The sequence below is a fragment of the Podarcis gaigeae genome, assembly GCF_964106915.1.
Source record: "Podarcis gaigeae genome assembly, chromosome: 8".
NCBI lineage: Eukaryota > Metazoa > Chordata > Lepidosauria > Squamata > Lacertidae > Podarcis > Podarcis gaigeae.
In genome coordinates, this window is record NC_139684.1 from 12847003 (window position 1) to 12874845 (window position 27843).

At 46.3% G+C, this 27843-nt stretch overlaps 1 protein-coding gene across 1 annotated transcript; it reads right to left on the reverse strand.

The window, feature by feature from the left end:
- Positions 1 to 801: 801 nt before the first annotated feature.
- HTR6 (5-hydroxytryptamine receptor 6) lies at positions 802 to 27505 on the reverse strand. The gene is made up of 3 exons (XM_083750265.1): positions 24440 to 27505; positions 3262 to 3420; positions 802 to 2298 (listed from the first exon to the last, which is right to left on the reverse strand). The coding sequence occupies exons 1-3, from the start codon at positions 25169 to 25171 to the stop codon at positions 1900 to 1902; spliced, it is 1290 nt and encodes a 429-aa protein (XP_083606391.1). The 5' UTR covers positions 25172 to 27505; the 3' UTR covers positions 802 to 1899.
- Positions 27506 to 27843: the final 338 nt, after the last annotated feature.

Below are 27843 nucleotides of genomic sequence, written 5' to 3' on the forward strand. Positions count from 1 at the left end.
GGATTCTGGTTCCCATCGGCCCAGGATAGAAGGAGGGTTGGTCCCTGTTCTGCTTTGTGAATCACGAGAAACAGGTGGCCTACCGGGCAACGGAAAATGACTGCATCTGCTTCCTGCATTCTTAAGTGGCCCCCAGGATATAGGGCCAGTTTCACATGTGCAGAAGGCGAGAATTTGTACACAGGTGCAATCTAGATCGGGATGCAGTCTCTCCTGGGAAGCAGGAGGAGGTAAAATCAGGCTCACCGGTGCAGCCAGAAGGAATCTCTCGAGTCTTTCCGCGCTGCAGCCAGATTTGCCACATACACAAACTGTAGGTGAATCTGTGTGGCTCCATACAAAGGCGGCTTAAACCTTTATACAGCATACTCCTCAAATCGATAGAAAGTGCCAGAAGACAAGTAAGACCAAGCAAATCAATTTGGGGAGAAACAGAGCTCCTTGGAGGCCCTTTTACAGAAATTAAGGCGGTCTTTTCTTAGCAGGATCTAGGTGTTCCTTCTTTTAAAACACAGAACACACACCTCTCACTCTGCTGTTTCTGAAAATTGATAGAGATATGCAAACTGAAGGAGATACGGTTAGCAAACCACATCATGGGGAAGCAGGGAGGAGAGAGAGAGAGAGAGAGAGAGAGAGAGAGAGACGAGCAAGCAATTTCAGATTCCCTGCAAGGAACTCTCAAGCTATATCACCTATACAAGAACTGACACTGGTTTCTTAAGAGGGTGCAGACACAGACTGGCCTCCCTCACACCTGGCTTTTTAAAAAAATAATAAATAAATAATAATGAAGTCTAGTTGTTTTTCAAATCAAGAACCCCGGGATCAATTTATGTGTCGGAAGAGGAGCATATATGTTGTTCTGCCAAGACAGATTTCCAGTTCATGTACACAACGATAAAAATATAAATCCTTGAACAGGGATTGTCAATTTCATTTTGTCTCGGTTTTCCCATCTGACTTTTGATTCGCTCCATTTCTGCATATGTTGGTGGGTTTTTTAAAAACCCTGCATGAAGATTAGTACATATTTTTCCTATAAAAATTGCATGTGTCCTATAGAAAAGGTTTTGAATGCAGTTTTTCCTAATGGATGCTTCCTTGCAATCAGCCTCCTCTAACGGAATGCCATTCCTGTATGCTTTAGCTAAACATACACGGCTTTTTGCATGCACTTCACGCTAATGCCTGCACACTCGTGCGCCCGATCTTTGGTTGGAGAGAAACTACACTTCGAAAATCCAGAGAGATGCAAGTTTGGAAAGAGCACTGCATTTCAGTTTGCACGTTTGTTTGAGAAGCCCATCTCTGGTAGGTCTGCATGAAAATACGGCTGAGAAAGAAGCATCTCCCGTTCCTGCCGCCTTTATATCCTCCTCCCTGAAAAAGCTCCATCTCTCGACGGTTCCCTCATTATTCTGCCATGCTTCTGCTTAGCTGTTCTGCCTCACACAGAGTCGAGAGCATCAGACAGTTTGCCACTGTGGCTGAACACCATGGCTGCCTGCAGCAGATACTTCTTCCTAGAGCTCTGAAGAACAACAGCCCTGCTGGATCAAAACAGAGGCCCATCTAGTCCAGCTTCCTCTTCTCATGGCAGCCAACCACCATGAGAAACCAGCAAGTTGGATCTGAGCACAAGATCACACTCCCCCCTCCAGTGGCTTCCAGCAACTGCTTTTCAGAACCATCACTGCCTCCAACTGTGGAGGCGGAAAACAGCCACTGTGGCTCATAACCATCGGCTGCCTTACCCTCCTTCACAAATTCAATCCTCTTTTAAAGCCAGCCAAGTCATTGGCCAAGCCTGCCTCCTATGGAGCAAGTTCCATAGTTGAACCACATAAGGTCCTTTGCCAATGTCTAGGGCAGCTGGGAAGCCCGGACCGGCCGTCCTCAGTCCATGGGGGTGTTCAGATGGTGGATACGGAGCTCCTGCTCCAGGTTGAAAAGCGTCACCGAATCGGCCCCCGTGGCTGGGAGGGACCCCAGGTGCTGACCGCAGTCGTCATGGACTTGGGTGACGGAGTCGGCCGAGTCCGTGTCCCCTGGGAGCGCCAGGACGTTCTTGAGGGATGTGCCAGGCCGGGGGCCGCTGTTTGAGTTCCTCATGGAGAGCGAGATGGGGCTGGGGCGGCGGTCCCAAGCCCCCCGGCAGCAGGGCAGGTACTTTGCCATGGCCCTCTTGAAGTCCCGCATGAAGAGCGGGTAGATGATTGGGTTCATGGTGCTGTTGCAATAGCCCAGCCAGGTCAGGGTGTCAAAGAAGTCCTCCGACACGCACTTGCAGACTGCCTGGAGGGAAGGAAGAGTGTGCAGGGTTAATGTTACAGGACTTCCTTTCCTTTTCCTGCAAAACATCACCAGGCATAAAGTGCAGTCTCCCAAAAGCAAATGCCTATGCAGGTGTTAAGCATAGCTGTCAACCATCCCTTATTTGGCGGGAAACTCCCTTATCCCAGCGCCGTGTCCCACTGCTGTCCCTTATTGATGATGTCCCTTAAATTTCCTGGGTTTCATGCTCGCCCGGCTCGGGAGGGAAGCGGTGGTCCTCCGCCGCGAGAGAGAGCGTGCGCTGGCACCATCGTCCTGGTGCAAGGAGTTCCATCGGCCCTTCCCTGCCCGAGAGGGGGGGAGGGAGAGAGACTCTCGCCCACACTGCCCGCAAGCCCGGAGGTGGCAGCAGTGGTGGCAGCTGAGGAGGCGGCCTGAGGGAGGAGGAAGAGGAGGGGATGGGGAGGGACGCAGAAGGGTGGCCGTGTCGCAAACACCTCATGCCGGATTGACATCATCTGTCAATCCTACCGATGTATGTAACTTCTTACAACAACAAAATCCCTTATTTTGGCTGCTGATCCCTTATTTTCGAGGCTGCTGGTCCCTTATTTTCAAATCTGTAAGTTGACAGCTATGGTGTTAAGTCTTGCATGCAGTCATCTGCACGGCATCAAAACAGCCTTTTTGGATAACCTTTTGCATTCTGCATACATCTCCCACCCACAGGGTGTACGTCAATCTAAAGCGCTAAGGGAATTTCTCTGCAGAAAGGGAGATAACTGTACTATTGTTAACGAAACGATAAAAATCGAGACCATACTGAGTCAAACCCACTTCTTTTTTTGTAGATTGTCCTAGCCCAACACACTAATCACTACACCACACTGAATCACAGAGCTGAATACAAGCCCATGGAAAGCGATTCCACCACCAGACATGGTTCTATAGAGCTGAGCCGATTTCCTGGACCCCAGGACTTACCTGGGCCACGTTACAGACGAAAAAGGGGAGCCAGGCCACGAAAAACATCCCCAAAAGGACGCCCAAAGTTAGGCTGGCCTTCAGGGCTCTCTTGCTGTGTTTGTTGGCAAATTTCCGGGTGTCGCTCATGGCAGCCGATTGGCTGTGAACTCTGTGGACCTATGAAGGGAAAAGGCAAGGTGGCACATGAGGAAGAGAGAGGCACACATGCACAAATGTGTTCCTCATTCCTGATCAGATTAGAGGACGGCTCCCCTTCTCAAAAGGTATATTTGAGTCGACAGTGTGATGCAGCATCAAAAAAGGCTAATGCAATCCTAGGTTGCCAGTTCTGGGTACAGTCAAACCTTGGTTCCCAAATGACCGTTTTGAAACATTTCGGCTCCCGAACACCGAAAACCCAGAAGTAAATGCTCCAGTTTCTGAACGTTTTTGGGAAGCCAAATGTCCGACACGGCTTCCGCTTGAGTGCAGGAAGCTCCTGCAACCAATCAGAAGCCGCGCCTCGGTTGTCGAATGTTTCAGAAGCCGAACGGGATTCCGGAACGGATTAGGTTCAACAACCGAGGTTTGACTGTACCACAATTTAAGGATACAGGTGTGACAAGCTGGAATGTGTGTTGAGGAGGGTGGCCAAGATGATAAAGGGTCTGGAAACCATGCCTTGTGAGGAATCGTTGAGGGAAGTGGGTATGTTTAGTCAAGAGAAGAGGAGACTGAGAGGTGATTTGATGGTCTTACTTCACCAAACCTTTATTGGGCATTACAGATATAAAGGTAAAGGGACCCCTGACCATTAGGTCCAGTCGTGGCCGACTCTGGGGTTGCGGCACTCATCTCGCTTTATTGGCTGACGGAGCCGGCGTTCAGCTTCCGGGTCATGTGGCCAGCATGACTAAGCCGCTTCTGGCAAACCAGAAATGTCGTTTACCTTCCCGCTGGAGCGGTACCTATTTATCTACTTGCACTTTGACGTGCTTTCAAACTGCTAGGTTGGCAGGAGCAGGGACTGAGCAACAGGAGCTCACCCCATCACGGGGATTCGAACCGCCAACCTTCTGAACTGCAAGTCCTAGGCTCTGTGGTTTAACCCACAGTGCCGCCCGTGTCCCTTATTACAGATATAGGCCATCATAAAACATCCATATATAAAATTTTAAAATATATACAGATAAACAGCCATGTAAAAATATGTAAGAATGAGGATTTTCATTGGAGTCTCTTCCCACTAAATAATGCTATTTGATAGTCCTCTGTCAAGAATTCTTGAGGAGTGATTCCTGCATTGTTGGGGTAGATGACTCTTTGGGTCCCTTCCAACTGTACAATTCCATTGTTCTCTCTACCCTCAATAGAAAGCAATCCAGGCTCATGAAATCTAATTAATCCATCATACCTTTCAGCTCAGCCGTACGGTACAAGATTTTTGCTATTGATTACAGAGGCTTCTTAATTAGATTTCTTTCTTTTTTTCCAAGCCTTGAATATTTCAGTTGGCAAATCATAGGCTCTCTCTTTCTCCCAGCAGTCAATTGTTATCACTGCATCATCTCTAAATTAAATAAACCCTGATTTTTTTTGGGGGGGGGGGAGATCCAGCATGCAAAAACACCCCAAGGACTTGTTTCCTCCATATTATTTTGCTTTGCAAATTAAAGTTTTTATTTTAGTGTGCCTAGAGGCACAATTTGAGGATGTGTTTCTTCATCTCCATGGTCCAGAACAATAATACTTTACTTCGTGAATACAAAATGTAATGAAAACACACTCACACACAGAGTCATTGTCCATTCCCCTTTTTAATGCAACCAAGTTAGTGGCTGTCGCTGCCTCCTGCAGATGTGAGTTCCATAGTTTAACTACATGCTTGTGTGAAGAAGTACCGTATTTTTCGCTCTATAAGACGCACCAGACTACAAGATGCACCTAGTTTTTGGAGGAGGAAAACATATTCTGAATCTCAGAAGCCAGAATAGCAAGAGGGATCGCTGCGCAGTGAAAGCAGCAATCCCTCTTGAGGTTCTGGCTTCTGAGATAGCTGCACAGCCTGCATTTGCTCCATAAGACGCACACACATTTCCCCTTACTTTTTAGGAGGGAAAAAGTGAGTCTTTTTTTTTTTTTTTAATAAATTTTTATTAGGGGTTTTTACAAAATAAAGTACAAAGATAAACAACCTTTCTTTTATCTCAACAGAGTTTCATGACTTCTTTGGACTTCCTCACATCTCCCGCTGCCATTTTCATCATCATAAATTTTTCCCAGCAATTTATCATCTAATTTGCAAATTTTATAACCACTTATTTAAATATAATCCTCTGTAAATTAATTTCTCTTAATCTCACTTTACATCCCATTTCGATCCGATTTTGTGGTGGCCAATTATTTATGATCAAACATCCTACTTAACTTTCCACCAAATCACAATATTTTTGTAAATAAGTCTTAAATTTCCTCCAATCTTCTTCAACCCTCTCTTCTCCCAGGTCTCGAATTCTGCCAGTCATCTCAGCCAGTTGCATATAGTCCATCAGCTGCATCTGCCATTCTTCCAGAGTGGGTAGATCTTGAGTTTTCCACTTCTTGGCGATAAGTATCCTTGCTGCTGCTGTTGCGTACAAAAAGAATGTTCGGTCCTTCTTTGGCACCATCTGGCCGACAATGCCCAGGAGGAAGGCCTCTGGTTTCTTAAGGAAGGTATACTTAAATACCTTTTTCAGCTCATTATATATCATTTCCCAGAAGACCTTCACCCTGGGACAAGTCCACCAGAGGTGAAAGAATGTTCCTTCATTTTCCTTACATTTCCAACATTTATTGTCTGGCACATGGCATATTTTGGCTAGTTTAACTGGGGTCATGTACCACCTATATATCATTTTCATTACATTTTCCTTCAGAGCATTACATGCCGTGAAGTTCATCCCCGTGGTCCACAACCTTTCCCAATCCTCAAACATAATATTATGCCCAATATCCTGTGCCCACTTTATCATGGCCGACTTAACCATTTCATCTTGTGTATTCCATTTCAACAGCAAGTTATACATTCTTGAGAGTACTTTAGTCTTAGGTTCTAACAATTCTGTTTCCAACTTCGATTTCTCCACCTGGAATCCTAACTTTTTATCCTTTTTAAAAATTTCTTGAATCTGAGCGTAATGTAACCAGTCTCGCACTTTGTCTTTCATTTTTTCCAAACTCTGCAATTTCCAATTGTTGCCCTCTTTCTCTATTATTTCCCAATATTTCGGCCATTTGGCCTCCATATTGGGTCTTTTTCGGGCCTTAGCCTCCAGAGGTGATAGCCATCTTGGAGTTTTATTTTCCAATAGGTCTTTGTATTTTGTCCAGACATTAAACACTGCTTTCCTGACAATATGGTTCTTAAAGGCCTTATTGATCTTAACTTTGTCATACCATAAGTATGCATGCCAGCCAAATGCATTGTTAAAACCTTCTAAATCTAACACATCAGTGTCCTCTAGAAGTAGCCAGTCTTTTAGCCAGCAGAAAGCTGCGGCTTCGTAGTACAACCTTAAGTCTGGCAGGGCAAAGCCCCCTCTTTCTTTCGCATCAGTTAATATCTTAAACTTAATTCTGGGCTTTTTGCCCTGCCAGACAAATTTAGAAATATCTCTCTGCCACTTCCTGAAGCACTCCGTCTTATCCACAATTTGCAATGTTTGAAACAAAAACAACATCTTAGGCAATACATTCATCTTAATAGCAGCAATTCGGCCTAACAAAGAAAGTTGACCAACTGTCCAAGTCTCTCTTAATTTCAGACCAACATTTTTCATAATTATCCTTAAATAGACTCAGATTTTTTGCTGTTATGTTTACCCCTAGGTACTTTACTTTTTTAACCACAGTTAGTTCTGTTTCTCTCTGAAACCGTTCTGACTCTGCATCTGTCAAGTTTTTTCCCAACACCTTAGTTTTCTGTTTGTTTAGTTTAAAGCCCGCTACCCGACCAAAGTCCTGAATCAATTGTAACACTCTTTTTGTACTAGATTCTGGCTCTTGCAATGTCAAAACAAGGTCATCTGCAAAAGCTTTAAGTTTATATTGTTTCGCTCCGATCTGAATCCCTTGCACCAACCGGTCCCCTCTAATCAAGTTCAAGAGCACCTCCAGGACAGAAATAAACAGCAAGGGGGAAATCGGGCAGCCTTGTCGTGTCCCTTTTTCAATCTTAAACTCTTCTGTAACCACATTGTTGACTATCAGTTTTGCCTTTTGTTCTGAATAAATCGCGTCAATCCCATTTTCAAAACCCCGCCCCACTCCCATTTCTTTTAAATTCCCCTTCATAAATTTCCAAGAAATGTTATCGAAGGCCTTCTCCGCGTCTATAAAAATTAGAACTGCTTTAGTGTTAATATTTGTTTGCAAAAGTTCCAAAATGTCAATAATGTTCCTTGTATTAGCAAATAAATGTCTTCCTGGGAGAAAGCCTGCCTGGTCTTTATGAATTATCTCATTTAAAACTCTTTTGAGTCTTCCTGCCAAAACGTCAGCGAATATTTTGTAATCCACATTTAAAAGGGAAATGGGACGGTAGTTCTTAAGTTGTGTCTTTTCAGTTTCTGATTTTGGTATCAATGTGATGAAAGCTTCCTTCCACGATTCAGGCGCCTTCTTTCCCTCCATAATTTCATTGCTGACCTCCATCAGTGGTTGAATCAAATAGTCACTTAATGTCTTATAGTACTTGGAGGTCAAGCCATCTGGCCCTGGAGACTTGCCCAACTTCATATTCTGAATGGCCTGTTCTATCTCTAATCGTGTTATTTTACTATTCAGGAGTGATCTATTTTCTTGTGATAGTTTTTTAAGTCCATTTTTCTCCAAAAATTTTGCAATCTCTTCCTCCTTTTGTGGCCCTTGAGTGTATAATTTCTTAAAATATTTCTGGAAACATTTTCTAATTTCCACCGGGTTCTGAATATTCCTTCCTTCTATTTCCAAATTTGTTACTATGTTCAGCTTTTGTCTCTTCTTCAACTGCCAAGCCAGCAGTTTCCCACATTTATTAGCCGATTCAAATGTTTTTTGTTTCATTGATTTAATCTTCCATTCTATTTCCTGATTTATCAGTTTAGAATATTGTGCCTGATGAAGTTTAATTTCTCTCAAAATCGGCTGTGACTTCGGGTTTACTCTTAGTTTCTTCTCTAACTCTTTAATTTTCCCCAAAATCTTGTCCTTTTTCTCATTTTGTAGTCTTTTCTTTATGGCGTTCTGTTGTATCAAGAACCCTCTCATCACAGCTTTGCTTGCGTCCCAGATTGTTCTTTTTTCCACAGCAGTGTTCAAATTTATCTCAAAATAGTCCTTTATTGTTTTTTTGGCCTTCTTGATAATCTCCTGATCTCTAAACAAGTTGTCATTCATCTTCCATCTAAAGGAGCCGGTTGGTAATAATGTCATGTCCATTTTCAACGCGTTATGATCGGAGCAGGTCTTTGGGCAGATTTCCACTTTCTTCACCTTAGGAGCCAGACCTCTAGAAATCCATATTTGGTCAATTCTTGTCCAAGTCAGTTGGGCTTCAGAGAAAAATGTTCCTTCTTTCCCTAAGGGGTTCTTTGTCCTCCATATATCAATCCAGTCCATGTTGTCTGTCATTTCAAAAAAGGTCTTTGGTAGTCTGCCTTCTTTAGTAACCTTTTGGCTTTGTGACCTATCCATGTTCGTTGAGACGATCCCATTCATATCTCCCATCATGATGATGTTATCATAGTCCAGATAATCCAGCATAATCTCATGCAACTTCTTGTAAAATTCTGATTTCCCTTCATTTGGAGCGTAAATTCCTAATATCAAAATTTTCTCTCCTTGGTGCTGTATTTCAATTGCCAAAATTCTTCCATGTTCATCTTTAAATAGAAATTTTGGTGAGAGGCTCTCCTTTGCATATATCACCACTCCTCTCTTCTTAACTGAGTCCGAAGATATAAATTCTTGGCCTAACCTTTTATTTACCAATATTTTTCTGTGGAGCCTAATCACATGTGTTTCTTGTAAACAAGTAATGTCTAGTTGCTCCTTTTTTAATATGTGAAAGATTTTCTTCCTTTTTTCCGGACTGTTGCAGCCATTTATATTCCAACTTAAAAGTTGCAGAGACATCCTGGATAGATCTGTTTAGTTTCCTTGGGATGGTATTTTGTTCTGTGAGTCTTCAGGGTTCTGAGGTACAGGCACCTGTGGTGGTTCAGGCCCTGAGGGTAGTTCAAGTCCTTTATGAAGGTCCTCTCCGTAGGCAGTCAAAAACTTATCCCTATCTTCCAAAGTTCTAATTTTAATCTTCTTCCCTCTAAAGGTAAAAGATAATCCTTGGGGAAAGTCCCACCTAAAGATGATTGAGTTGCTTCTCAGCAGTTTTACTAAGTCCAAATATTCAGATCTAAGATCCAACAGCTGTTTAGGAATGTCCTTAAAAATCTCAATTCTTTTGTCCGAAATGTTCAGGGAGCTTCCGTAGTGCAGGCCCAAAATCTTGTCCCTTTCCTCCTTTGATCTCAACGTAATCAAACAGTCTCTGGGCTTTTCTCTCTTTGTGAGTCTTCCAAGTCTGAAGGCTGACACAATTTTAAAGTCTTCCTCCTCTAGACCCCAGAACTTGGAGAATTCTTTGGTCAGAAACTCAGCTAGATTACCTTCTTCCACTTCTGGTATCGATCTTATCCTTAAATTAATCTCCCTGTTCCGAAGTTCCAACATGGAGAGGTAGGTCTGGTGTTCCCCAACCTGCTTACTGAGCGGCCTTACTTCTTTTTCCAACTCTCCCACTCTTTGGCTGGTCTCTTCGGCCAGTTTCTGATTTTCACCTGCAGCCTCCTTCAGTTGTCCGATTGCTTGTGCATTCTGTGCAACTTGCCCAGATAATTTGTTTAAAGTTTCTGTATTAAGGTCAATTTTCGCAGTTTGTTGGTCAACTTTCCTGTCCAAAGACTCCAATTTCTCAAGAATTCTCTCTAATACAGAACCAGATCCTCCTGAGGCCATCTCTTCTAGTTGTAAATCCTCAGTTTCTTCCTCCCCTGCCTGTGACAGGGAGGTAGCTTTTTCCTCCGAGGGCAAAGTGGGCACAGATGATCTGCGTGCTTGTGAGGCTGCAGTTACGGTTGTCAGAGTTGTTTGTCTGGTTCTTAATCCCTTTCTTTTTGCGCCACTCATTCCAAAGTTATCTAACAGTCAAGGTCAAGCTGAGTTGTTCCCATGGGAAAGCTACGGCCCAGGTGGTAGCAATCAAACAGAGGGCCGGGAAATAGAAAGTAAAACAATGTTTTTGTTGTAAATCCTCAATCCTCTAGGGGGAGCATAAAATGTCCTAGGAAGAAGAGTCCATTCCACATACGAAATCTGAACCAATACTTAGGGATCTTCACAAAAGTAGTTTTAGCAGAGTTGGTTTTAGGTTTGCCACAATATTTCAAGTTGTGCTTACTGGAGTTCCAAAATGCAAGAACGTAACCATTCTGAACTCCCTCAGACTGTCTCAAAGTTTAAATAGAATGTATCCAAATTTGCAGTCTGACAGTTCTACTGCTCAGGCAGTTCTGACACCTGGGCTTCTTAAACAGAATTGTAATCCACAAAGAAGAGAGTATATAAGTCCTAATAAAAGTCCAAAAATCAATTGCTTACAGTCTTTAAAGGGAAAAGTAATTTCTGCGGGTGCTCAATCTGAGCTGTCAAAAGTTCTCTCTATGCCTCCACTCCTCCTGCTCTTTGCTTTAAAAGTCAATGGCTGCGGAGGACGGACTTCCTTTTCCTCGTCTCTCCGCTTTCAGCTTATTTTCAATATTTTTAGTCCCGAAATTTAATAAAGTCCTCAATTACTCACGGGTTGTTGCGTTTTAGAATCTTGTGTTGAAGGAAGAAAGGTCGGCGCTCACCGGCAACGGCAGCGCGGCTTCGCTCCGCTGAATGCGCATAGACCCACAGCGCCGCTACCCCCTCTGCGATCCGGAGCCCCTTACGGGGTTCCCTCAGCGTTTCGGGGGTAGCTCCTGGCGCCCGCCGGGTCCCGAGACCGCAGGCTTCCGCTGCCTGCGGTTTTCCAGAATGGGTCTCCGCTTCGCCGTAGCGGACGACCCTTTTCCAGCGTAGCTTCCCTCTCCCGGTTAGGAAAGGGCAGCCATTACCGTTCGCGCCGCCTCCGGAAGTCCAAAAAGTGAGTCTTATAGAGCAAAAAATACAGTACTTTCTTTTATCTTGTTGCTATTGCATGCTGGGAGTCTGCTTGTAAGAGGAAATCGAAATTATTTCCCCTGTTTCCCCAGTCTGTTCCTGAGGCCTCAGTAAAGCCATTAAGCCTTGGGTCTTGTTTGTTCCTTTAGTGTCTCCTCTGAGCCTGAGTCCACATCACAATGCAGCCAGTCATGCACTAGGTGGGTGTTGCCAGGGGATGGCTGAGGATTACATATAAATCAGACCCCTTTCCCTGTCTCCCCAGTCTGTTCCTGAGGCCTCAGTAAAGCCATTAAGCCTCGGGTCTTGCTTGAACCCAAATTGACTTCACTTTCAATCTTGTGGCTGTGTGTAAATGCAGGCAAGTTGGAAGGGATCTTCTCAGTCTAGCATAGGGGACTATCAAGTACAAAATCCTGTGGAAGAGATACCGTGTAGCTGGTATGGGTCAGCTTTTCACAACTGGTGGTTTATGGATCTGTTTATGTCATGTATATCCTGTCTTTCTCTCAGGGTAAGGTCCATATTTCTCCTCCTCCTCACAAGAATCTGGTGAGGCCAGTTAGGCTGAAAGTGAGTGACTAGCCCGAGGTCACCCAGGGAGTCTCCAGGCTGAGTGGGGCTTTTCACCTTGCTTTCCCAGGTCCAAGTCTACTATGACACACTGTCTCTCCTAGAATCTTGGCACGGTGGCCGTCCATTCCATGTCACCCAGGGCTGTGCCCAGCAACAAAGTTTGTGGCCGTTTGAACGGAGATTCTGCCATCCTCAGTGCATAGAGCCTTGCAGAGGTTTGCTGTAGTGGCCCTTGCTTAGTCGGTATAGACTATGGCATCTGAAAAACTCCTGGCAGTAAGTGAATGTTGGCATTTCCTGTGGACTTAGCTCTAGAACATAGAATACTGGTCCTGTTATGTACATTCCTTAGTGTCTCCTGCTCTGAGATTGAGACCGCATCACAAGGCAGGCCAGGAACCTCAAACCTGCATTGTGATTCACTGCCTGGTGCAAAGCAGCCAGTCATATACTAGGTGGGTCTTGCAAATGATGTGCAACAGTTTTTTTCATTTCTGGAAGGAGTTCCAAGAGCTGGGTTCCAATTTTCCCAGGGCAGAATCTGCATATGGGAAGAGGTTTACTTATGAAGAGCCATGAGCTCTTGTTGCTAAACAAACCAACGAAAGCTTGATTGGTGGGGATTCAGTTTTCCTCTGTGAGAGCATGTTTATAATCTGAGAACTAAGGGCAGCAGCACCATTTAGGATTATAACTGTTGGGGGTTTATTTTTTTGCTGCTGTAACCTTAAAGGTGTCATTTCCTTCCACCATGGGTGGTAGCCTTCCAGTGACTTAAATTATAGGGGTCTCTGACTGTCACCATCTAAACTAGGCTCTGCCTTAGAGGTTTGAGTAAGATGCAGGGGTATTTTGAAAGCTTTGTTAAAGGGAGATCATTCACCATCTCAAAACCCTTTAACGGGCTGAGGCGAAAAGGATTTGCCAGTCAAAGTCCCCTCCCTGTTGATGGTGCAGTGGCCACTGTCCGTGGTGCTGAAATGGCTCCATTGCTATCGACCAAGAGTTTCCTCAAGGTCTTGAGGACTAGACTAGTGAATGATGGCAGGCAGAGGAGAAGGACCCATCTCCCTTTTCTCTTTCCCTGTCCTGGGAAGCAGAGGAGAAGTGAAGTCCCTCTTTTATCCCTGCAGCAAAGATGTTATCTATTGCTGTCAGTGACCTATAACAGCATTCGCAAACAGAGAATCATAGAATTGTAGAGTTAGGTCTTCTAGTCCAATCTGCTGCAGTGTAGGGATATCAACACAAGCATCCATGGCAGATAGCCATCCAACCTCTGCTTAAAAACCTCCAAGGAAGGAGAGTCCACCACCTCCTGTGGGAGTCTGTTCCACGGTCGAACAGCTTCGACCTCAGAAAGATCTTCCAGATGTTTAGTCAGAATCTCCTTTCTTGTAACTTGAATCCATTGGTTCAGGTCCTACTCTCCAGAGCAGGGAGGAAACAAGATTGCTCCATCCTCCATGTGACAGCCCTCCAATCACCTATCAGTCTTCTCTTTTCCAGGCAAAGCATACTCCGCTCCCTCAACTGCTCCTCATCAGGCTTAGTTTCCAGGCCGTTGATCATCTTGGTCACTCTGTCCACATTCCAGCACTAGGGCTGCCTTCCTCTATTGGTGCTCCTCCAGATGTTGTTGAACTACAGTTCTCATCATCCATGACTGTTGCCCATGGTGTCTGGGGCTGATGGGAACTGGAGTCGATAACAGTATCTGGAAGAGCAGCGGTCGCCCATCGGTGAACTAAACCATCATTTGCTTTTGCTGCTCCCACCGACCTCATCTGCCTTCAGTTCATATAGGGGTGGGCAACCTGTGAGCCTCCAGGTATTGTGGGTTTGGGGTCCTCATCATCCCTGGCCATTGGTCATCCCTGGCTGAGGCTGATGGAAGCTGGAATCCAACATCAGGTTGAATTGAATCATAGAATCATAGAATCCTAGAGTTGGAAGAGACCACAAGGGCCATCGAGTCTAACCCCCTGCCAAGCAGGAAACACCATCAGAGCACTCCTGACATATGGTTGTCAAGCCTCTGCTTAAAGACCTCCAAAGAAGGAGACTCCACCACACTCCTTGGCAGCAAATTCCACTGTCGAACAGCTCTTACTGTCAGGAAGTTCTTCCTAATGTTTAGGTGGAATCTTCTTTCTTGTAGTTTGGATCCATTGCTTTGTGTCCGCTTCTCTGGAGCAGCAGAAAACAACCTTTCTCCCTCTTCTATGTGACATCCTTTTATATATTTGAACATGGCTATCATATCACCCCTTAACCTCCTCTTCTCCAGGCTAAACATGCCCAGCTCCCTTAGCCGTTCCTCATAAGGCATCGTTTCCAGGCCTTTGACCATTTTGGTTGCCCTTCTCTGGACACGTTCCAGTTTGTCAGTGTCCTTCTTGAACTGTGGTGCCCAGAACAGGACACAGTACTCCAGGTGAGGTCTGACCAAAGCAGAATACAGTGGCACTATTACTTCCCTTGATCTAGATGCTATACTCCTATTGATGCAGCCCAGAATTGCATTGGCTTTTTTAGCTGCCGTGTCAGCCCTTGAGCCGTGGAGCCCTTGAGCTAACCACCAGTAAGAGAGTGTCACATTGAGGCAATTTAACAGGACGGATTAAAACAACTCACAGATTGTAGTTTTAAACACTTGCTGTCCTTTCCCGCACAATTCTCCTGGTTCTTTCAATTATTCCAAATGGAAGGGTTGATGATGGCTTTGTAAGTTTGATGATGGCTTTGTAAGTTGCAAAACACCATTGTGACCCTTTTAGCTTGTGTTTGTTTGCAATAAATGGGGTGGGCAATTATGGGGTGTTGGAGTTGAGATTAGCTACTTATTGAGGAACTTAGCAATTAGGTTGTTTACCAAAGGTGCTGAGTCAATTACTTAAATGAAGGGGGGCGGTATTGCGCTAATTATGGCAATGCAGTAAAAGCTGCAGGTATCCGGCTAGCATTGATCACTGTCCAAAAGGGAAATAATTCAAGCCGTTCCTTCCTCATTCCCTACTGATAAATTGGAATACCAGATTCCAGATCCCCCTGCTTCTTTCTCCTAAAAGCATTTCTAAGCCGAGAACCTGTCTGGCCCTGACATGGCGAATTTTTGAAGTTTCCGCCTCCAAAACATTTAAAGGTAATTAGGCCTGTCATTCTCCTGTAGGGCACAAGGGGTCAATAGATGAGATTGCTGGAGAATGAAAGCTGTCTGCAGCCTGTTGCCTCTTATTTTTGAGGGGAGGGAAGGAAAGCTATGAGGACAAGGAAAATGGGGAAGATAAAAGAAAGCTGAGAAGCTAGGTTCTGCACCGGTAAGGACCAGAACCTTGACGTGTGTTTTATTATTTCAAGCTAGCATTCTTGGGAAGCTGGATCCTTGCTCTCAGAGCTGGATCTTGCACATCTGCTGGACTGCAGCGCACACAGAGAAGGAGGGGGAGAGAGAGAGAGAGAGAGAGAGAGAGAGAGAGAGAGGCCTGGGAACAGCTCCATTTCCCCTTAACAAGCATGCTAGTGACTAAATGGTCTTGGCAAATTAAATCTCGCTTGCCTAGAACATTAGTCATTTGTCAGAGGGTGGCATTAGAAAAGTGTGGCACCGGGGAGGCTGCTTTTCATCTTACTGATGCATCTGATCCCCACCTTCCTCAAATGCCGGGAGAAAGATTATGTTATTCATCGCAGGGTTTGCCAATCTTCAAACCCCCCCCCCCGCAAAAAAATGCCCTGCTGACATGTCCGATTTCCCGCTAGTTGGAGTGCTTATTGAACTTGGCAATGGGGTTAATTAGATTTTCCCAACATGGCAAGCATGAGCAGAGCAGGATCCTGGGGGTCTGGAGATGGCTAGGCTGCGCTGGCTAGCAAGTTTTACTTATTTACATCCTTGTGAAGATTAATTTCCAGAGAGGTGCGGATTAATCTGGACTTTCTCCCCTGCCCCTTTTCAAATGCAGGGCTCCCTCCCAAATGGGCATTGTGCTTTTTTTCAACCAGAGCATTGCAGCTTTAAAGGTAAAGGTAAAGGGACCCCTGACCATTGGGTCCAGTCATGATCGACTCTGGGGTTGCGGCGCTCATCTCGCTTTATTGGCCGAGGGAGCCGGCGTACAGCTTCCGGGTCATGATTAAGCCGCTTCTGGTGAACCAGAGCAGCGCATGGAAACGCCATTTACCTTCCCGCAGGAGCGGTACCTATTTATTTATTTGCACTTTGACATGCTTTCAAACTGCTAGGTTGGCAGGAGCAGGGACCGAGCAACGGGAGCTCACCCCGTCGCAGGGATTTGAACCGCTGACCTTCTGATCTGCAAGTCCTAGGCTCTGTGGTTTAACCCACAGCGCCACCCGCATCCCATTGCAGCTTTAGCACACCACAGTTAAAGAAATCAAGGGAAGTAATAGTGCCACTGTATTCTGCTCTGGTCAGACCTCACCTGGAGTACTGTGTCCAGTTCTGGGCACCACAGTTCAAGAAGGACACTGACAAACTGGAACGTGTCCAGAGGAGGGCAACCAAAATGGTCAAAGGCCTGGAAACTATGCCTTATGAGGAACGGCTAAGGGAGCTGTGCATGTTTAGCCTGGAGAAGAGGAGGTTAAGGGGTGATATGATAGCCATGTTCAAATATATAAAAGGATGTCACATAGAGGAGGGAGAAAGGTTGTTTTCTGCTGCTCCAGAGAAGCGGACACAAAGCAATGGATCCAAACTACAAGAAAGAAGATTCCACCTAAACATTAGGAAGAACTTCCTGACAGTAAGAGCTGTTCGACAGTGGAATTTGCTGCCAAGGAGTGTGGTGGAGTCTCCTTCTTTGGAGGTCTTTAAGCAGAGGCTTGACAACCATATGTCAGGAGTGCTCTGATGGTGTTTCCTGCTTGGCAGGGGGTTGGAGTCGATGGCCCTTGTGGTCTCTTCCAACTCTAGGATTCTATGATTCTAAATCACCAGACTGTGCACTTCAGTGCACTTCAGTGCTGTCCACCTAACACCAAGTCTCTTTCAGCATAGCATAGGAGGCAACCTCTTGCCTGTGGATGTTTTCAACCATCATTGGTTTTTAGAGGGTTCTGATCTGTTCTGAAATGTTTTGATTTGTGCATCTTATTCTGCCTGCCTGGGCTTCTCAGGGAGGAAGGGCAAGTATAAATACAACAAACAAATAAATAAGTAACACGTTCAATGGTTCAGACTCTGCCGCAGATGTGATGCTTTCTGATAGGAGCTGCTGCCATGTTCACCTGTGAGCCATTACGTCTGGAATTGCTCGTTGTGTCTCTGCATGCTGCTTTGTTTGCTCTCCCTCGAATTCATTTCCTTCACCTCAGCTGAACCTGCTTAAGTGCCTCTGTACAGTATAAGTATAAGCAGAGTTCTGTTGGATCAGTCCAGCATCCTGCACTCATGACAGACAGTCGCACGCCCAAATGAAAAGTTGTTCTAAAATCTTTTTAAGGTTGCATTTTAATTGTTTGATTGTAGTTGTTGCAACTGACCCCGGGACCTTAAGATGAAAGGCAGGCAATGTATCAAAACAAAAAAAATTCCTTCCAGTAGCACCTTAAAGACCAACTAAGTCAGTTCTTGGTATGAGCTTTCGTGTGCATGCACACTTCTTCAGATACACAGTGTATCTGAGTGCATCTGAAGAAGTGTGCATGCACACGAAAGCTCATACCAAGAACTGACTTAGTTGGTCTTTAAGGTGCTACTGGAAGGAATTTTTTTTGTTTTGACTATGGCAGACCAACACGGCTACCTATCTGTAACAGGCAATGTACCGTAACTATAAGTAATATTAATATTAATATTAATATTAATATTACGCCTCTTCCCCCAGAAGGCAGCTTACACACAAATCAAACCGACACAGATAAAATGCAAAAAGCTGAAAACGTAATAAAAAGCGATCATTAAAAAGTAATTGAATTCTAATCGAACTAAAACAATGTAAAACGCAAATTTTAAAATACAAGTGATAAAGACAGAACAGCCCTGTTGGAATAAAACCATCTTCATCTGCTGGCGGAAGGACAGCAATTATTATTAAAAATATTTTTTTCCAATAAAATAAAATAAAATAAAGAATAAAATAAAATAAAGGATCATGCCACAAGCCCATCTAATCCGGCACCCTGTCCCCACAAGGCAAAAAAATATGCCCCCATGAGAAGCCCCAGAGAGGTAGGCTGCCTCTGACCCTGGAGGTTCCGTTCAGAAATCATGAGGACTAGGAACCTTTGGGCTTCATTGCTGCCTCCTCCTTTTGTGTCATCTACATTTTATAAAAGGCACATGCGTTGCACAGCCATTGCCCTCGGTAAACAGGGACAGTTGGAGCGTAGGAAACGAGCTTTTGGAGTCACTGTTCCATGTCCCTTGCCTGCTCTCTGTCTTCCCTGCGCAGCAGCTGCTTGCTGCCCACTCACACATGGCACCGGGTTGCGGAGGGGACCGGAGTAGCTTCTCTCCCCCCCCCCCCGCTCCCCGCCCCACTTTGCATGATGAACAGCAGCTCCTCAATATTCTCCGACAACGAGCCTGACAGATTTCCTCCTCCTCCACTGTTTTCGTTTCGGAGGCTTCAGCTATCTTCTTCAGCAGAACACAAAAGAGTCAGAGACAAAGAGAGCGTGAGAAAAGGGTGAGATTTCTCTCCCCAAACTCCTTACGGGGTCTTCGCTGCGAGATCACAATCACCCGGTGCTATACCAGCTGCACTGGCTCCTGGTGGAGTACAGGATCAGGCTTAAGGTGCTGGTTTTAACCTTTAAAGCCCTATACGGCCTAGGACCCTCATACCTACAGGACCGCCTCTCCCGGTATGTCCGACGGAGGAACTTATGATCTTCAAATAAAAACATCTTGGAGGTCCCAGACCACAGAGAGGTTAGGCTGCCCTCAACCAGAGCCAGGGCTTTTTCAGCTGTGGCTCCAATCTGGTGGAACACTCTGTCACAAGAGACTAGGGCCCTGCGGGACTTGACATCTTTCCGCAGGGCCTGCAAGACAGAGCTGTTCCACCAGGCCTTTGGCCAGGGCAAAGCCTGACTCCCTCCTTTGGCAATCCTCACAGAACTCTAGCCTAATGGTTGCCATCAATTTGAGTTGAATTAATTTTATAATGAAATGATTTTAGAATGTTGTATTATTTTATTGTTGTTAGCCGCCCTGAGCCCGGCTTCGGCTGGGGAGGGCAGGATATAAATAAAAAATTATTATTATTATTATTATTATTATTATTATTATTAAACAAAACAGAAATGTGAATTCCTCAATTTGCTTGCAGAGCATCCCAAGTTGAATCCCTGGAATCTCCAGGTAGGACTTGAACAGTCCCCTGTCTGAAAACCAGGAGAGATGCTGGCAGTCAGTGGAGGCAGTCCTCAGCTAGGTGGACCAAGTGTCCTTACTCAGAATAGAGTAACTTCCTGTGTTTCTTATCTGCTTATATAAGTATATAAGGAGTAATTACTGTGCGTCACGTAAAGGGCAAGCAGAATGACCAGGGGGTGAAGCGACTCCCCTATGAAGACAGTGGAATGGACGCCCTCGGAAAGTGGTGGACTCTCTTTCCTTGGCAGATTTTAGGTAGAGGTTGGCTGGCCATCTGTCGTGGATGCTTTAGCTGAGATTCCGGCATTGCAGGGGGTTGGACTAGATGATCCTCAGGGTCCGTTCCAACTCTCCGATTCTATAAAAAGTTGCAGTGTTTGGGACTTTTCAGTTTAGAGGAAAGGTGAGTGAGATCCTGCATGGTAGACCTTTATAAAATTCCACGTGACATGGAGAAAGAAGATGGAGAATAATTCTTCTGCAAACTGGTTGAAGCTGAATGTTGGACGATTCAGGAAGGATTTTTAAAAGCCCTTTTTCACCCAGCACAGAGTTAGCCTGTGGAACTCTCTCCCACAGGAGGCAGTGATGGCCACAAACCTAGTAAAGGTAAAGGGACCCCTGACCCTTAGGTCCAGTTGTGGCCGACTCTGGGGTTGCGCTGCTCATCTCGCTTTATTGGCCGAGGGAGCCGGCGTACAGCTTCCAGGTCATGTGGCCAGCATGACAAAGCCACTTCTGGCGAATCACAGAAATGCCGTTTACCTTCCCGCCGGAGCAGTACCTATTTATCTACTTGCACTTTGACGTGCTTTCAAACTGCTAGGTTGGCAGGAGCAGGGACTGAGCAACGGGAGCTCACCCCGTCGCGGGGATTTGAACCGCCAACCTTCTGATCGGCAAGTCCTAGGCTCTGTGGTTTAACCCACAGCGCCACCCGTCTCCCTGTGATGGCCACAAACCTAGACGGCTTTAAAAGAGGATTGGGCAGATTCATGGAGGAGGGGGGGGACTATCAAAGGCTGCATTTTGCTTGCCCTTTCCAACTCTCAACTGCTAGGGCCTGGTGAATATAATCAATTTCAGTTTCTTTCTGTTCCTCAATTTTCTGCACTGAAATTTCAGTTTTTTTCTGCTCCTCACTTTTCTGCACTGAAATTCAGCCTGCCTCATTACTGCATCGCTTCAGTTCTTCATTTTTAATTCCATCTGGTGTCCATTTCTCCTGATCTAGGCTTTTTCTGTGTGTGCAAACAATTCCCCCTAACATCACACTACGGGACGAGGGTAGGGCCTTTGCAGAAGAACATGCACAACTTTACCGCTGGCAGACACATTTCTGATTGGAGAATGGCATTGCCGAATTTGGAGATGTCTGATGTTCAAAGGTTTTCAGCTGGATTTCTGTTTGTGCACCCATTTCAAGAAGTGTGGAGTAATTGATTGACCAATTGATTGATACATTTCCGAGCACAATTCAAAGTGTTGGTGCTGACCTTTAAAGCCCTAAACGGCCTCAGTCCTGTATACCTGAAGGAGCATCTCCACCCCCATCGTTCAGCCCGGACACTGAAGTCCAGTGCCGAGGGCCTTCTGGTGGTTCCCTCCCTGTGAGAAGTGAGGTTACAGGGAACCAGACAGAGGGCCTTCTCGGTAGTGGCACCCTCCCTGTCCAACACCCTCCCTTCAGATGTGAAGGAAATAAGCAGTTATCCTATCTTTAAAAGACATCTGAAGGCAGCCCTGTTTAGGGAAGTTTTTAATATTAAATGCTGTGATGTTTTTAACATTTGATTGGGAGCCGCCCAGAGTGGCTGGGGAGACTCAGCCAGATGGGTGGGGTATAAATAATAAATTATTATTATTATTATTATTATTATTATTATTATTATTATTGATGGATTCATGCATGCATTCCTAGACTGCCTTTCTGCCAAGGCCCTCTGGTCTGTTGACAATTTTAAAGTATTAAAAGAAAAGAACAAGCTGGGGAGGTTCTCATTCAAAGGCCACACCTGTCATCCTCCTCCTCCATGGTCTCAGTGTTGTTCCTTGCAGACCTCAACAGGGAGGAGGAAGATGGGATAAAAACTGTCATGAGTTGTCTCTGCCGTTCATTAGCGCTGCCTCAGCCAATCATTGGCTCTGGTTCCACCTCCTGTGGGGCTCCTTGCCTTCTTCCCCACCAGCCCCAATGGGCACCAACAGCCAATGGATGCTTCAGGAGTTGCATCCTGAACTGCAGATCCTACATTGAACCAGGGGTTGGTCTAGATGTCCTCTGAGTTCCTTAGCAGCAGATGTGGGATTCTAAGCTTGGGGAAGTGTCTCTACCACCAGCAGCGACAAATAAACCCCTCACAAAAGCCTGATTTTTGAGAGAAGCTTTGTTGTAAAACTGTTCCAAAGTTAGTCAAAGAACACTTCATTCTCTCTATAATGAGATTGTCTCTTCCCCACAAAAGACACCCAAAAGCAGCGATGGGGAGAGAAATAGAGGAGGAGGCAGATGAAAGGAATTGGCCTTATCTGGGGAAAACACAGCACCCAACTGCGAGCAGGAAACTGAGCCGTTAACTAGCAAGTCACACCAGATTTGTGGTTTTAACACCTGTCTTCTGACAGGACTTCCGAAGAAGAAGCCCGGCTGATTCCAAACACCGCCACCGCCAAAAAGAGAAAGTGCAGGTTAATCTTGCTCTTAAACTGGTTCCAGGTTCCTGCATATATTGGCAGATTCCTGAGCGGGAAGATGTTTTCCTTGCAGGAGATATCACACAAAGCACCAAGCCGGCCCTATCATTAAGTGGTTTGGGGTGGCTGCCTCAGGTGGCAAATACTGGGGAGTGAGGACTACGATTTATTACCTGCTTTCACCCTCAGGTCTCAGGGCAGTTGACAACAATATTAATATTAACAATTGTAAACCACTTACAAGGGACACAGGTGGCGCTGTGGGTTATACCACAGAGCCTAGGACTTGCCGATCAGAAGGTCGGCGGTTCGAATCCCCACAATGGGGTGAGCTCCCGTTGCTCGGTCCCTGCTCCTGCCAACTTAGCAGTTCGAAAGCACGTCAAAGTGCAAGTAGATAAATAGGTACCGCTCCAGCGGGAAGGTAAACGGCGTTTCCGTGCGCTGCTCTGGTTTGTCAGAAGCGGCTCAGTCATGCTGGCCACATGACCCGGAAGCTGTACGCCGGCTCCCTCGGCCAATAAAGCGAGATGAACGCCGCAACCCCAGAGTTGGCCATGACTGGACCTAATGGTCAGGGGTCCCTTTAGCTTTTTAAACCACTTACAGTGAGATGTTGGGAGGACAGATGAACATAGGAAATGGCCTTCGACTGAGCCAGACCCTTGGTCCATCTAGCTCAGTACTGTCTACACTGACTGGCAGCAGCTCCCGGGGTTTCAGGTTTGCAGGGGCGACTCATACAGGGAGGCAACGGGCAGACTCCTCTGAGGCTCAGCCCCCTTGAATGAACCAGTTATGCTGGTTGTCATGGTGTGATTGTGGCTGATTGGAAGGTGACAAAAACCCCAAACAATGAGCTGCTCATTTTGATGTGTCCAAAGCAGAATGATTGATCACTCTCAGTGTAGATAATGCAATAGGGGGATTGGATGAATCTGTCTCGCTCTGGGCTGACTGGCCTAAGAAATTGCATTGCCTGAAGCAGTGTAGAAGACTACTGGGGATGGGAGAGTGTCCCCCATGTCCACACCAGTGGAGGCCTTGCAGCAATAGGGGGAAATGGCCAGGAGGGAATTAAATTCAGTTGACATTTAAAAGAGAATCTGTCTGTTTCAAATCTGCAAAATGGAACTCAGCCACTATAAAAATTCACACTTCTCCGAATTTTGCAATGTGTTTCACCAGCCAAGTACTGTAATGCTTAATAAAATAAAATGCATATATCACATTAAAGCATGCATGCAAAAAAAAAAAAAAATCCTTATTATTTGTGGAAATAATAAGGAAACGTGTGTTCTGCCAGGGAAGATCGCTCTGCAAAGAATGTGTCCGTTAGGGGAAAGTACGTACAGTCATGAGTCTGTCGGGAGAGATTGCCCTGAAAAGCTGTGAACTTTCACAAGAATATTATTTTTTGCTACAAAGCGAGCTTAAGATTGGGAAGTCAAGGAACAGAGAAAGACTGAAATGGGCAAGTTTGCCTATCAATAGTAGGTGCTTCCTTCCAGCATCTGTGGCTTCAGGTGACATGATAAAAGTTTATAAAACTACTCATGGCAGGAGTAGAGAAAAGTTTTCCTACTTCTCTCTTTTGGATTAGAAGTTGCGGATATCCAATGAAGCCGAAGGTTGGCAGATTCAGGAGTGATAAAAAGAAAGGACTTCTTGACACGACACAGAGTTGACCTATGGAACTCCCTGCTACAGGAGGCAGTGATGGCCACCAACTTGTTTGCCCTAAAACAGAATTGGACAAATTCATGGAGGAGATGGCTGCCAGTGGATGGCTATCCACAGTCAAAGGCAGTAATGCTTCTGGATTCCAGTTTCTGGAAACCACAGAGGGAGATAATACTCTTGTAATACTGGAATCCTATTTGCGGGATGCTGAACTGGCTGGGTCCTTGGCTTGGTCCAGCAAGCTTTTCTTAGGACTCTGGGAGGGGAATCCTCTGACAGCACGACTGCGTGACCTTCTCCTGAGTTTTATTCCCACCCCCACCCCGAAGTACAGTGGTACCTCTGGTTGCGAACAGGATCCGTTCCGGAGGCCCGATCGCAACATGAAAAGAGCGCAACCAGCAGCGGCGCGTCTGCACATGTGTGGGTTGCGATTCGCCACTTCTGCGCCTGACGTCACTTTGCTCTTCTGCGCATGCGCGAGCGGCGAAACCCGGAAGTAACCCTTTCCGGTACTTCCAGGTCGCTGCGGGATGCAACCTGAGAGAACATAACATGAAGTGGATGTAACATGAGGTACGACTGTACAGACAACAGCTGGGCCTCGGAACAGGCCCGGAGCCCTGACGCCTGTCAGAAACCAGTTAGAAACATGGAGCAACTTGGACCTACCTGTTGCGTGGGTTCGTCGGCTGCGACGGACACGTTGTTGGTAAGAGAGGCCACCTGAAGCGCCTGCTTCCGAGCAGCGAGCAGGATGCGGCAGTAGGTGAAGAGGATGGCAACGGACGGGAGGAAGAAGGTCAGACCCGAGGCGATGAGGGCGTAGGGCAGGCTGACCGCCACGCGGCACTGCCCCTCTTCTTCGGCCTGGAAGGTGGCGTTGAAGGGACGCGGGCCGAACTCCATCTTGTGCCAGCCCATCTCGATGGGCAGGAAGGAGACCAGGGCGGCTAAGGTCCAGGTGGCCAGGATGAGCAGCACAGCCCTGCAGGACGTCATCCTCAGCTTGTACCTGAGCGGGGAGATGATGAGCAGGTAGCGGTCGAGGCTGATGACGCACAGGTTGAGAATGGAGGCGCTGGTGCACATCACGTCAAAGGCGAACCAGACAGAGCAGAAGGCACCGTCCAGCACCCAGCGGCCGTAGTGCTGGTTTAGCAGCGCCGGCGGCATCACCACCGAGCCCACCATCAGGTCGGACATGAAGAGAGACACCAGGAAGTAGTTGGAGGTGTTGCGGAGCGCCCGCTGGGTGAAGATCAGCAGAATGAGGGAGAGGTTGCCCAGCATGGTCAAGAGGACGATGAAGCCGAGGAAGGCAACCGTCCAAGCGCTGCCGCTCGGCGCGGAATATTCCCCACCGGCCGTGCTGGCGTTGCTGCCCCCCAACTCCCCTTCCATTGACAAGACAGGAGAGCGTGGCGGAAGGGGGGTGGTTTGCGGCTCAGCCGAACGCCAGCGCTAGGTGATCATCACCGAGAGCTCGCCATTCGGAGGATGCGAACGGATTCGGTGCCCTTTTTGCTCTTTCCTTCCTTCTCTCCTCCTCCTCCTCCTCTCTCCTTCCTCCCACTCTTTGCCGGGAGCCAGAGCTGCACAGCGTTCCTTCGCGAAGAGGGAGACCCCCATCAATCAGTCGGCAGCCTCCGAGCCATCAAGAGGCGAACTGGGAAAGTCGGCGGGGGGGGGGGGGGAAGCAGCAGAAGCCACAATCCTCCAAGCGCTCTCTGCCACCCCCACGGCTCCCCACTTTTGCTCCCTGCAGATCTTCTCCTGGCGTGCGGAAGAAAACAAAAAGGAGGCACGCTCTCTCTTCTCCCCACTGCCGTGAATGCGGCTGGCTGGCAGCACCGCCGATGCCTCTCCACCACTCCTGCATCTATCTCTCGCTCTCTCTCGCAAAAGCTCTGCTCCGTTGCTACAAAGGATGTGAATTTTCTCACCCCGAAGATTCGGCTGGGTGTGGGGAGGGAAGGAAGCACTGAGGGTGCAGCTGGTGTTTTCAAGAACCACATGCCAACTTGTGTGTGTGGCAGAGATTATTTCCCTCCATGGGCAGTTAAGGCTCCAATCGCCCAATGCAGCGTCAAAACAGTTACTGGGTTGTTATTGTTGTTTTAAAAAAACCAAAGCACAATTGTTAACATTTTCCAAACTCTTCAGAATCCTGGAGTCATTCCCTTGGAATATTCGTAGAAGCAGGGAACATGACGGGAGTCCGCAGGATCAGGCCTGCAGCCTACCTTGTCCGACATCCTGTTTTGACAGTGGCCAACCAGAAATGGAAGGGACCCCCCACCCCGAAGGATCATCTAGTCTAACCCCCTGCAATGCGGGAATAACATCTGAAGAATCCCTGGCAGATTTTAACAAAATACCAGAGGCATTTCTTTTAGGTTTAGTTGGAGAGGATATTCCAAAAAAGGTGTAAATTTGTTTAGGTATGCCACAATGGCTGCAAGGATACTTCTGGCACAGAAATGGAAGCAGCAGGAAATTCCAACATTGCAAGAATGGCGGAGTAAGATGGTGGAATACGCAGAATTGGCAAAGCTGACCGGGAAGATCCCAGAATCAGTGCAACAAACTGTTTCAAAAGGACTGGAGCAAATTTGTATTATATATGAAAGAGCATTGTAAACATCTGAAAATGTTTGTAGGTTTAAGTTGAAACGTTTTGTAATGTGAATATAAGAAACTGATTTACATATTTATGCCACGGGAGCATATTCACCCAGTGCTTTTCCAGCTGCACTGGCTCCCGGTGGAGTACAGGGTCAGATTGAAGGTCCTGGTTTTGACTTTTAAATCCCTTCACAACCTAGGACCCTCGTACCTACGGGACCGCCTCTCCCTGTATGCCCCACGGAGAGCCTCAAGGTCCATATATAGCAACACCCTAGTGGTCCTGGGCCCTAAGGAAGTCAGATTAGCTTCAACCAGAGCCAGAGCCTTCTCAACACTGGCTCCGGCCTGGTGGAATGCTCTGCCTCATGAGACCAGGGCCCTGCAGGATCTGATTTCTTTCCGCAGGGCCTGTAAGACAGAGTTGTTCCACCTGGCCTTTGGCTTGGAGCCAATTTGATTCCCTCCCCCTCTTTCTTTTTTCTTTCCCCTTTCTCCTCCTGTGATGAGGCTGCATTTTAATATTTTAATGTTTCAGTATTTTAATTGTTGTATTTTAATCTTGTTTTTAAGTTGTATTTATTCAACTTGTTTTTATTATTGCTTGTTAGCTGCCCTGAGCCCGGCCTTGGCTGGGGAGGGCGGGGTATAAATAAAAATATATTATTATTATTATTATTATTATTATTATTATTATTATTATTATTATTATTATATAATGAGGTGAAGTACAAAAATAAGATAGAAGTTTAAAAAGTGGTTATAGAAATGCTAAGAATCTAGTAAAGATATCTGGAAGTCAGAAAGAGGCAGGGAAGGAGGTCGTTGGTCAGTGTGAGCAAGGTTTCAGGTTACAGAGTTATGTAATAGAATGTGATATGATAAATATGGAAAACTTAATAAAAATTATTATTTAAAAAAATTAATAATCCCTGGCATATGGCAGAAGGCTATCCCATCCTTCCCTCGGCTTTCCCTTGTCAAACAGCTCTTGCTCTCAGAAAGTTCTTCCTATTGTTTAGTTGGAATCTCCTTTCTTGCGGTTTGAATCCATTGGTGACCCATTGGATCTGAGCACACGCTCATCCTTCCCCACTGCAGTTCCCCACAACGGATATTCAGAAGCATACTTGCCTCTGACTGTACAGGCCAACTTGGCTAGTTGTCCCTGATAGCCTTTCCTTTTCCTAAGCCATCCCAGTTGGTGGTTGTCACTGCCTCCTGTGGCAGTGAGTTCCATAGCTAAACTATGCCCTGCGTGAGTCTGGAGACACACAAGTTCCCCGACCCTAATGTACAGAACTGCACTGCAAGGAGGAGGGGGGATAGACCAGGCTTTCCAAATCTGAAGTTCTCCAAGAACTCTCATCTCCCCAGAGCTCCAGGCAGCATTGCCTAAAAAGGTAAAGGTACCCCTGCCCATAGGGGCCAGTCTTGCCAGACTCTGG